Here is a 12,555-nt window from a genome sequence, read left to right as displayed (position 1 = left end):
ACAGAAGGGAGGAAGAGAGCACAGAAGAGCAGAGAAGGAAAAGAGCAGTGAAGTAGAAGAGCAGAGAGTGGTCAGAACAGAAGAACCGTAGAGCGCAAGATGTGCAAAGAGGATACAGTTAAGTCAGAAGAGTGGATGAGGAGAACAAGAGGAGAAGAGAGGATACGGGTAAGAAAAAAGAAAAGCAGAAGAGGAGTACAGATGCAGGAGAGGACTCAGGATACAAGGAAGAAAGAACAGCAGATGAGCAGAAAAAAAGAGGATAACACTCAGGGAGAAGAGCTGAAGAGTAGATGAGGAAGAGAGCAGAAAGGGGAAGCACGGAAGAGGGAAGAGCAGAAAAGACAATGCTGTCTCTTCTGTCCTCGCTAGCAATGCCCCCAAGAGACAGCCAAAGCCAGGAGAAAAAGTCCACGGTTTAAAGTTAGTGATGTTCTTCGAGGCACAAAGGACCAGTTCACAGTAACAAGCTCGGCATACGCTGCACGGGCACTGACTCATTCCTGCACTGTTCTCAGCTAAACCAGGGCTGTCCCACAGAAATCCCTCCTTTTCATTGTTACCATAGGTCTAACTGGCCTACCACGGCCGCTACCACTTTCAAGAACTCGTAACTAATGCTGGCACTTTAAGTTCTTAGCCATGGCCTGGATAAACACAATTTTGGGCGGTGACGACTGGAAATCGCTTGGACGGGAGGGGAAACCATCCCTGGGGTGAGAACTCACTGCAGGGATGGCAAATCCCCACTGGGACGGGCAGACCCTTGGCAAGGAAGAGCACTGGGCTGCCAAATGCCCATCGGGATGGTCACTGGTCATCGGGATGGGAAACAACTGGCGTGGGAAGGATGTTTGGGTACGAAAAGTCAAACCATCGCAAGCCTGGGGGAAAGGGGCTGACCCCAACAGTCACGGAACCCCCCTGGGGGGAGGGGCTCCCCCAACTGCCACTCTCCAGCTGTCATGGCAGGTAAGGCAGCGGGCTCCCCCTGCTCTGATGCTCCAGCTGACCCCAGTGCCCCAGATCTCACCCCAGCGCACCAGATCTCACCCCTGTGACCCTCGATCACACCCCAGCACCCCAGACCTCACCCCTGTGACCCCAGATCTCAGCCCAGGGCCCCAGATCTCACCCTTGTGACTCCAGATCTCACCCCAGCGCACCAGATCTCTCTCACCCCTGTGACTCCAGATCTCACCCCAGCACACCAGATCTCTCTCACCCCTGTGACCCCAGATCTCAGCCAAGGGCCCCAGATCTCTCTCACCCCTGTGACCCCAGATCTCACCCCAGCACACCAGATCTCTCTCACCCCTGTGACCCTCGATCGCACCCCAGCGCACCAGGTCTCTCTCACCCCTGTGACTCCAGATCTCAGCCCAGCGCACCAGATCTCAGCCCAGGGCCCCAGATCTCACCCCAGCACACCTGAACTCATCCCTGTGACCACAGATCGCACCCCAGCGCCCTAGATCCCTCTCCTCTCACCCGGATCTCACCCCAGTGCCCCGGCTCTCAGCCCAGCGCCCCTTCTGGCATTTCCCCACAGAGAGATTCCCTCGACGAGCGCTGACGGTGCCTCTGACACCCGACGCCATTTTCGTTGAAGCGACTGTGCCGCCACCGGACCCCGCCTGGATGCAGCCCACCGTCCGCGGACCGATGCCGGTACCACCCCAACCCTCCCCTGTCCCCACTGCCACCTACCTGGCACCTCAGGCCTCTGTCTGGCCTGGGGGACCAGGTGTCTGGGGACAGGCAGCGCAGCTCCCACCTGGGGGGCTGCCCCCAACCCCGGCTCAGCTGCCACCTGGGGGCCTGACCCCAGCTGCGGGGCTGCACTTACCGGTGCTGCTGCTCCTACCTGGGGGGCTGCACCCAGCTATGGCTTCCCCCACCGCCCCTGCTCCCTGCTCGGGACATCCCCTGCTGGCAGGGACGCTGCTGCCCCAGCAGCCCATGGGGCTGTGGCCTGGGGCCGTGCTCCTCCACGGGGAGCCCCCGCAGCCCGCAGGCACCTGCCTGCCGCAGGCCCCCGCCCGCCCCGGCCCCCCACCCGTTCTTTTGCAGGTACCCTCCCTGCAGCAGCAGGTGCTCCCCGTGCCCTGCACCCTGCCTGACACCTGGGAGGCGCCGATGGAGCCCTTCCAAGACGCCGTGGTGCTCTCGGAGGACCGGGGGCACCCTGCGCCCACCGACGTGTGCCCCCATCCCGCCACGGCTCCGCTCACCTGCAGCGCTGCCACGCTGGAACCAGGCGGTGAGTTCAGGGGCTGCGGAGCGGGCGGCACGCTGTCCGCACCGGCTGGCTGTGGGAAAGCTGGCATTGCTCCACCGGGGATGTTCTTGCTTTTCCAGCAGTGACAACGAGCGCAGACACCCCGGAGGACATCGCGGACGACATCGAGGAGCTCCTCATGTGGATCAACGAGGGTGAGTTTGGGGGCAGCACAACTGGCGGGGGGGTGTTCGCACCGAGTGGGCGCGGGAAAGCTGGCATTGCCCCACTGGGGATTTTTTCCTTTTCCAGAAGTGACGGCCAACACAGGCATCCTGGATGACACCGCAGACATGGATGACCTGCTCACGTGGATCAACAACGGTGAGTCTGGGAGCAGCACAGCTGCTGGGCGGCTGTCTGCGCCGAGTGGCCGTGGGAAAGCTGGCATTGCCCCACTGGGGATTTCTTCCCTTTTCCAGAAGAGAGACCCAGCACCAACACTCTTGCTGACGATGCGGAAATTGACCATTTCCTCAACTGGATTGATGGTGAGTTTGTGCTCTGCAGAGATGGCGGGTCCGTGTCCACACCGAGCTGGCGTGGGAAGGCTGCCATCATTGTTCTGGGGGATGTTCCGCTTTTCCAGAAGCAGCCAGCGCTCCGGACAGCTGCAAAAGCAAAGACCTGATGCAGTGCATCACTGCCACGGAGCGACTGAGCCCAGATGTCTCCAGCAGCTTCGACTCCTGCTCTTCCATCGCAGAGCTGCCTGACTCCCCCAGGGCCAGCAGGGAGCTCAGCAACGAGACAGATGCTGAATCTGGGCTCCGCACCAACTTGCTCCCGCAGAAGACAGCATCCCCGGAGTTGCCTGTGCCGACCCCCCTGGCTGCCCCAGCACCTCTGGCGCCCCTCACTGCACACCTGATGGCAGAGGTGCAGCGGAGGCAGCCCCGGGTGATTCTCACCCGCATGGCACTGCCAAACCCACTGGCTGCCCCAGCACCTCCGGCGCCCCTCACTGCACACCTGATGGCAGAGGTGCAGCGGAGGCAGCCCCGGGTGATTCTCACCCGTCTGCCACTGCCAAACCCACTGGCTGCCTCCGCACCACCGTCGCCCACCGCGGCACACCTGATGGCAGAGGTGCTGCGGAGGCAGCCCCGGGTGATTCTCACCCGCCTGGCACTGCCACCCGGATGCATCTCCTGCCGGGTGGCAGACAAACACCAGGGGGACAGCATTGAGACAGCCAAGCGCCCCGTGCCTCCTTTGCCGCAAACTGGACGGCTCCTGGAAGAGGCGCAGCAGAAACAGCCCCGCGTGGTTCTCACGCGCCTCGCACTGCCACCCGGATGCATCTCCTGCCGGCTGGCAGACAAGCACCACGGGGACAGCACCGAGCCACCCAGGTGCCCAACGCCCGCCTGCACCACCACCAAGCGCAAGAGCACCGGGCACAAGCAGCACGCTGGTAGCATCCCAGCCGCAAAGAGGAAGCTGCCGCGCTGCCAGGATGTTCCAGGCCACAAACATCGGCGCTAGGCAAAGCTGGCTGTGGCAGCACGGCGGCCAGCAGGAGGGCTCGGTGCCCATCACACCCCAACTCTGGCCCGAGCGGGAGCAGACCAAGAAACCAGCCCTCTTGGTGTAGCAGGAGACGTGGCCGTAGCCGATGAATATGGCTCCCTGTAGCCCTGGGCTCCTCGCTGGCCCCCACGACACCCAGAGAGCAGCGGCACTGTTCCAGGGGCACCAGCACCGGCGCCAGCCCTACCCCTCCCAAACTGGGCTGTCCACAAGCGGCGTCTTGGACTGGGGCAATGTGGGACTCTGAAGCTGATGGACTGCAAAAGTCTTGGACTGTCAAAGCTTTGGGCTGGGAAATGTTGCTTGGGGGGTGGGAAATGGTTGGGGGGTGGGAATGGCTGGGGTGGGGAAGGGTTGGGGGTGGGAATCGCGAGTGGGAATGGGGGTGGGGGGAGGGATGATTGCGGGTGGGAATTGCGGGTGGGAATGGCTGGGGGGAGGGAATGGCTGTGGGTGGGAATTGCGGGTGGGAATTCTTGGGGTGGGGAATGGCTGTGGGTGGGCATTTTGGGGCGGTGGGATCTTTTTGGAGTGGGAAATGAAATGGCTGTACTGTGATATTGTTGGGGTGGGAAATGACTGGGGTGAGAACTGGCTGCGGTGGGAGATGGCTGGCATCAAAAACTCTTGTACTCCGTAACTGCTGGCACTGGGGATGTGGGGAGGGGGAGGGACTTTTGTGGGGTGGCAATTCTGAGTGAGAAATTGTACTCTGATACAATGTTATACTCCAAAATCGTTGGAACTGGGAGGAAAGAATTACTGGGGTGGGAATGTTGGGGGCTGGGAAGTTTTTTGGACGGGGAGGAAACTGTTGGTGGGAGGGAGCGGGGGGGTGAGAACTTGATCGGGGGGTGGGAAACTGATTAGAGGGTGGGAATTTTAGGGGGTGGGATCAGCAACTATTGTTAGGGTGGGAAATGGTTGGGAATATTGTCATTTATTTACTCTTTTGTACGTTTAACTATTAAATGGTTTGCGTTCGCTTTGCTACACCTCTGCCTGCAGTCGTTCATGCAGCACCAAAGCCCCCCCAGGCCTCCGTGCCCACCTCTGGGGATGTTGGGGTGGCTGCAGGGAGCCAAGAGCTGCAGCTCCTCCACACTGAACATCTCTAGCACAATCGCTGCTGTCATCATCTCTGCTGCCTTGTTTTGTTCCTGGGGAAGGAGATGGTCACGTACTGAGCAATGGGGGTGTTGAACTGGGGGCACTGGGCAGTACTGGTGGCACGGGGAGGTCCACTGCGGGGCACTGGGAGGCTAGCGAGGGCCGCACACAGCACTGGGGTGGCTCCAGGCAGCACTGGGGGGCACTGACTTTGCACAAGGAGAGTCCAGACAACGCCGAGAGGCAATGGGACCTTAGTGGGGAACTGCAAAGAGCACCAGGCGGCACCGGAGAGCTTTGGACGGCACTTGTGGGGTTGGAGGGGGCTCAAACAGAACCCAGGTGGCACATTTTAACTAACCTCACTCATTTCCTCTTCTGCAACATCTCACCCAAGGCATTCAACAAGCCCTTCTTTCCATCGGGGGAGACTTTCTCCTTCTCTGGTGCAAGAATACTGTTTCTCGAGATGACAAATATTTTTCAAACAAGCACCAATCAACCATTGTAACTAACAATTGAACAGCCCTGGTCCCCTGGAAAAAAACAAACAAACAACAAAAAAAAAAAAGTAACCAAAAATAAAACCAGAAAAGAAAAGCCTGTCCAAGGACCTCTCCTCACACACTTGCCAAAAAGGCCAAAAACATCATTCCACTAGGCAGGCTTACTGACAGAACAGCAGGCTTCCCTTCACCGTGCATCACGTGGACACAAACAGGCTGTTGGTGCACGGAAGGCAACTTCACCTGAGCATCTCACCACAGACGTTCCCTCCGCTCTGCTTTCCTGCCAAGATACAAGGAGAAAAGCCTCAGCTCATCCAAGCAACAACTGGAAACAACTCCAGAAAATTCTCCATTCCAAAGCACTTCCTGGAGAGGTACAAAGGAGTCCGCCAAAGGGAACACGTGCTCACGCTGTGGCCTTCGGAGAAACACGCTGCCTTTGTGCTCCTGGTTCCCCAGGGCTCTTCTTCATCACCTTCTGGGCACAGCACAATAGCTTTTCTTGTACAAATCTAGGCCCTACGTACCTTCCTCCACCCCAAAATAAAGTCCGACATAGAGCTGCGGCGCAGAGATTGGATGCTGACAAGAGCCCTAGAAGAACAGAACAGGGGAAGAGCACACACAGACGAGACAGTAATAAAGGAGAGGACAACTTCTATTGGTGACTGGTTTCAGCGAAATAGAAAAATTACACTTTGTTTTAGGGAAGCAGCCTTAGGAGTCGATTCCATCTTTTTGAGAAAGTGGGAAATGGAAAGCTTCTGTGGGTAAGAACCCACATTTTGAATGAAAGGATGTGTTTGATGTAGGAGAGACATCTACAGCTGAGTCAGCTGTAGAAACGGGACACCATGTAGAAGTGGAATGGCAAACGTAAGGAACTATGATCGAACATAGGAAGCTTGCGCTCCTCAAGTACTGCTTTGTTTCTGACACCAGCTGATGCAAGTGGCCTTCCCCTGAAGCTCAGCCATGCGGAAGGGCAGCGGAAGAAGACAGAGCTTTAGAAGGCACCGACGAGAGGTACAGATACACAACAGCCACCTGGACTTGATGCACTGTCTTTCTACCTAGGTTTTCTCTTTGTTCCTTCCTGGGACACATCTCATAAGCCCTAGCTGTACAAAAATGCAAGCAATCAGACAAAGAGATGGAAAAAGCAGGGGAGTTACCTTCCAAGAAAAGAGAGGAGGGTGAGCACAGGCAGCTTGAGACAGCGTCTCAGGAAAGTAGTGCTTTTCCTGAGGACTGCTCTGTGTCCCAGTTTTCCTTGCTATTTGTGCATGAAGCCCTCAGAAGGAAAACCCAGCCTCCTGCTCCAAGTAAGGGCACTGACCAAGCAGCCCCCAGGGCTCTGCCTGAAAGGAAGAAAAGGAAAAAAGGAAAAGAAAAAAAAAAGTAAGAAAAAGCATTGCAAAGCAACAGAGAAATAAGCATGAAAGAAAGAAAAAAATATTAAATAGGAAAAGGAAAAGCAAAGAAAATCCAATTGGAAAGAACAAAGAAAAAGAAAACTCTCTGGAAGGAAGAAAATAATGCCTTCAGGCATCTACCCTCTCCCCAGAAACTTCTTACGTCCAAAGAGCTTCTGCAGTGGGACCATGTGCAGGACAGCAGGCTTAACTCCTTAGGGTGCAAGGCCAAAAAAGCTTGGAGGCTGCAGCTCCAGGCCCGCCACAGGATGTCACAGCAGCCATCACCCGGGCTCCCGCAACCTGTGTGCTGTCACAGTGCGTTTCCATGATGACGACGGGCCCCGCAGCCGCTCACCAGCCCCGCGCCTCACAGCAGCCCTGGAAGCAGACAAACTCAGCCTCATCCCGCTCTGGATTATGCTGAAGTGCATAGTGAAGTTCAGCATTACTGCTAATTGTGAAGGGTTACCCTTCTGCATTAGGTTTTAGGGTCACTATTTTGGATTACGTTTAAAGGTGAAATGTTACCAATTTCTTCTAGTGCTAAGGTTTAAGGAAAACCCTTTAGGTTACAGGTGAGTGTTCGGGGCCAGTGTTTAGGATGAAGAGGTACCATATTAAATTAGGATGAAAGGCTTCCCTTTTGTGGTTTAACGCTTCTGATATTGGATTAGAGTAAAGGATTCCCACATGGGGGTATGGTTAAGGGCTACCCTCTTGTGTTAGTATTAAGGGCTGCCCTTTTTTGATTTGGGTTAAGGCTTTCCCAGTTGCATTAACAGTAAACGGTTACGTGCTATCCATTTGGTGAGGGTTACATATTACCTGTTTGCTTTAGAGTGAAGATTTCAGGTTTATGCATTTGAGTTAGTGATATGAGTTACACTACAGAGTAAGTGGTAGGCATAAGACAGTTAACAGGCAGACAGTTAACCTGCTGGTTAAGGGTTACATTTTCCTAGCAGGCTTAAAGAAAACCCATTAAGCAGGAGGGCAAAGTGTTAACATTATTAGACACGATTACACGCTAAGCCTTTCTTCTTTAAGTTTGGGGTTAAGAGCTTCACGTAGGGGATAGTGTTAAGACCAAAGGGCTCAACATTTGGTTTAGAGGCAAGCCATCCTCTTGGGAAAAAGGAAAATAAACCAAAGAAAAGAACAGGAAAGAAAAGAATTAAGAAAATGAATAACAATAACAAACAAAGCAAAGCCAAGAAACATACTCTGAGAAGGAAAGGAATGCTTTCAGCAAAAAACAACATCATGCAAAGAAATGAGCAGGAAAGACAAAGGACCATCAGATATGAAACAAAGACAATGGAAAGCACAGCAAAAAGGCTCACTGCAGAAAAAGCAAAAAGGCTCACCGCAGAAAAAGCAAAAGGCAAATCAAAACAAAGAAGGAAAACAAACCAAAGCAAACCAAGATGAAGCAAACAATCCAAACAAAGGAAACAGATAAAAAAGCTCACCAATGCTTAGCCATGGAAAGAAAGAATGAAAACTGAAAAGCAACGCAGGGCCACGATACTAACAAAAAAACAAAGAGCAAACCAAAGCCAAGCAAAACCAGGAAAAATAAAAGAAAGACGAAGGACTGGGAAGCCAAGGAAAGCAAAGCTAAATCCCTTGAAACCCTCACAAACACAGGGGAATACGCTTAGGACAGAAAAAGTTAGTTCAAAGAACAGAAACAGACGGGGAACGAAAATCAACAAAACTGAAAAGAAACCAATGCACTGCAGTGCAGAAGGAGCAGGACACCAAGGCAGAAACAACAGAAGAACAACCAGGAAAACAAACAGAGTAAACCAACATCAACCCATCCAGAAGCAGCAGCAGCAACACGAAAAAGCAAAGGAAATGAATACATGGTCATGGCAAAGCAGAGATGACCACCGAGTCTGCAGGAGGCCAAAATCTTTGCATCCGTGCCTGGGAGGAGGAAGGGGTAGCTGCTGGGCATGCTGCTACCTCCACCAGAGACGAGACTTCAGGGTCGCCAGCCCAGAAGGAGTCTGTGGCTGCCAGTTAGAACAAAGCATCTCTCTGCAGGAAGGCAAAACACTTGCTTTACTTAGTGGTAAAATAGTAGAAATGCAATAATACAACTATCTTTTACTTTAACTGTAAATCCCAGGGTTTTCGACCTGAATCAACATGCATAGAGAACAGTCCCATGAAAGAACAAACAGAAACCTGAACAGAAAAGCCCTGCGTCCAATCCAGATGCCTGTTGAACTAATACACAGTGCAAAACAGTTGGATTCTTCAGAGGGAAACATTGTCTTCAGCTGCCTCAGTTAAATCTATCCAAAATTATCTTGCAGGTTCTTAGTTCCTTACCATTCTTTCCTTCCCCACACTTCAAAACTACAAGCAGCTAGAACAACGTTCTCTGTAGAAATCCAGGACAGAAGAGTCCTGGTGGATCAGTATCAAGCCCATCTCACAGGAGGCCAACGCCCACTATTTCCTGTCTCATCAACACAGATCTTTGGCAGCATTCAATTGTCTTCCCTGTCATCAAAACCGGTATTTCAAAGCAAGTGAATCTAGCCTGTAAAAGCACATTTAGCCTCCTACAGCAATGCAGTAGTTTTGGGGATTGAGTTTGAGAACACATCTTTAGGCAAACACACCAATTTCCATGTGTCTGAACGTGCAGCCACCCCGACGCAGTGATCCTCCTTCCACAGCTGCAGACCCTTTCATTCCACATAGTGACCTCACAGGGGCAGAACGAACAGCTGTCTCCCTGCAACAAGAAGGAAACAAACAAACAAACAAAAAAAATAAAGGAGCACAGCCCCATGTCCAAGACTGTGTAAACTCCATGTATTCCAGTGACTGGAAGTAATCTGCAATATCAGCCTTCACCCTGGCATCACAGGCCCTTGTTGACCTATGACAGCAGTCTTGGTACAGGATTCATTGTGTTACACCCCGTTACCAAAGACATGATACCTGTGAGTGGGTAACACAACAACGGAGGTGAAGCCTGAGCCAGCAGTTTTCCTTACTGTCTCACTTATCTTCCTGAAAAATAGATAACCTCATTGCCCCTACTGCAAAAAGACATTTAGACACAAACTTCCATTCACTTTGACTGTGTTTGCAAGGATCTTATGAAGGAAAAAAATGGTTTCTTCTACAGTTAGCCAGAATAGGGGCTTCTTTGAAAGAACAACAGTGTGCAGACACTACTGCAAGCCCCCTGGCATCCTTCTGCTGTGCTTATGTAGCACCTGGAGCAAGCAGGTACTGTACAGCTTGTGAGGGATAACACTGCTCAGATAACAAGCGAGGGTGTGAGAAAACATGTCAGTAGGAGCAGTACACTCATAATGCAGCAACAAAGACCGGAGCACTGTGAGACAGGTAGCAGAGCGCTTTTGTTAGTGGTCAATGTTAACCCCATCCAGTCAGTGCTGAGCAGAATGGGGACAAAGGGTAGACTCCACAAACTGAAGATAATGTTTCCTCCTGGCTCAGCTATAATCATTTCTTTGGGTTTTTTTTTTTTTCCTGTTCCTTGGTTTTGGTAAGATGCTAATAATTTATGCAAACTCCCCCATACACTACCAATTTCCATCCAAGGATGATATAAAGACTGCGATAAGCCCTTCTTCTGGACATACAATTTTAGAAACGAAATCTGTTAGAGATTTTGTGATGCAGATAGGTATGGGCAATAAAAGCGGAGGCAGAGAAAAAAAGAGCTGGCTTGCATGGCAGCAGGTAAACAATGTACCCAGGAAAAACACTTGTCTGTAACACTCACACCTGTATCTCATCCCACATAAGACCCAGAACATTACAACTTTAAAGTAAAAGTCTAACTCATCTATACTGTGTTGAGCCTCTAAGCTGTCTTTGCTCCTCTGCTTCTGTAATCTAAGCTCACTGTCTTTCTACTTAACAGGCAAACCTCATCATAAGAAGACAATATGCAAACTATGGGTGGAGTATGTACGTAGCCAAATTATTAAAAGAATTTTTTACTATGAGACAACAAACATATGTGAGGCAATGCTGTCTGAACTGGAAACAAGTGACTTTAACATACATACCAAAAAACTAGAAATCAAGTTTTACCATATTTGAGAATTTCTGGTTATGTAGGTTATGTAGGAATTAACTTAAGCTGTGTAGGAAAATCTGGGATGCCACATGAACCAGCCAGACCTCCAACCCCATCCCTCTGCATTACACAAAGGAAAAGGATAGGTTACCATTTATTTCACATAAAGAAAAGCAAGATAATCCTAAATTACTGAAAATCACCACGCTTGATTTTACAAATCAGGATGTAACATAGTAACTCTTCTCTCTAGCAACCAAAAAAGATAAATAGCAGAGGAATAATTGATTCAGAGGTCTGGAAGAGAAATACTGACATACTAAAAGCATGAGACAAATCCAGTATAGTTCAGACATAGCTGAAAGCTGTTGTCAGCCAAAGCCTCAGCAGTTACCAACATGTAAACAAAGCTATGTTTAATGTGTGTATGGGAACTGCTGAGTCATGGCCTGAACCTCTGATTAATCACCTGAGGTGAGCATTGAGGCAGCCCTGGGAGCACAGGTGAAAGCAATTCAGCTGTGCTGCAGGAAGGGGTGGAGCCTGGCTCCACCTCTCCTAGACCCATGTAAGAGCTGACTACCAGTGGGGAAGGATCTCTCTCTCTCTCTCTTCAGAAGATCCACTCCACTGGAGCTTCCTGAGCAAGCCCACAACACGGGTAAGCATCCTATTTACTCTCTTTGTCTCGCTGTGCCTAACTCTCTTGCTTATTTTGCTATTATAACATCTTAATATTATTTGATTATATAATATTCCTTTATATAATTGTCATTGATTATACAGATGTGTTAATTTTTTAACTTGAACACAATGCCTAGCATTAAAAAAAAATAAAAATAATCATAAGTTGTTCTTGTTTGAATCAAAAAATGGAAGAAAATCACTCGGAAGCAGAACATTTACGATTTCTAAAATCACTTTGCCTTATGAAGGTAAGTACGAAAGCCTATCTGCTAATCAGCAACCAGCCCAGCAAAAACTACTGAAATTATCCATCAACAATGAAGAGGCAACAATACAAGGAAAAGTACATCAGCTGAATTATTCACGCTTTAGAATACCAAAAGGTTAGATCTGAACTACCTGAGCCCCCAGGGTCAGCCTTTCTCAAGCTACACGATCATCTACTGCAGCTGGGACTTATTCTCTGTGTTCCTAAGCCTACTTCTTCAGTAGATTGGAAAGACTGGTTGTATCAGCTATAAAATACCAAGAGTTCAGGGTTCTGTGTTACATGGAGTGAAACTTCATCTTAGCAAAGACGATTCTATTTTTGAAACAACCCACTGTTTCCTGTGGATAGTAAAAATAAAATGAAATCCAACAACAGCTTGTACTCTTAGCCTGTACTCTCAAATGTAGTGACAGAGTGCTCTAGAGTGGAGGTAAGAATGACATGAGTCCTACAGCAGTTAAAAACATTTTAAAGATAACAACATTCCTCTGAGGCAGTAACAGCAAGTGCAGTACGCTCTCCCCCCACGCCCCTGCTCACACAAGTAACCTGCTGCTGGTTGTGGTCCTGCTTGGCAGGAAGCTGCCCTACACCCACCCCAAGCAGCCTCACCAGCACAGGGCAGCCTAAGCCCAGCACCAGGCAGGGCACCCTGCACGGCA

General features: G+C 50.8%; 1 protein-coding gene across 1 annotated transcript in view; it reads right to left on the bottom strand.

Annotated features, from left to right (window-relative positions):
- Nucleotides 1-283: 283 nt before the first annotated feature.
- The window catches only part of LOC149913327 (uncharacterized), a 19,957-nt gene continuing 7,685 nt past the window's right edge, over nucleotides 284-12,555 (bottom strand). Inside the window, exons 3-4 of the mRNA XM_090129924.1 lie at nucleotides 9,494-9,609; nucleotides 284-2,892 (exon numbers count right to left, since the gene is read on the bottom strand). Coding sequence (XP_089986050.1) covers nucleotides 1,803-2,892; nucleotides 9,494-9,609 — 1,206 coding nt within the window. The 3' untranslated portion in view covers nucleotides 284-1,802. The remainder of the gene's footprint in view (nucleotides 2,893-9,493; nucleotides 9,610-12,555) is intronic.

The sequence above is a fragment of the Phasianus colchicus genome, chromosome 38, assembly GCF_987193195.1.
Source record: "Phasianus colchicus chromosome 38, bPhaCol1.hap1.1, whole genome shotgun sequence".
Taxonomy (NCBI): Eukaryota; Metazoa; Chordata; class Aves; order Galliformes; family Phasianidae; genus Phasianus; species Phasianus colchicus.
The sequence above is the reverse complement of the archived record's forward strand: the minus strand, read 5'-3'. Positions and strand labels throughout refer to the sequence as shown.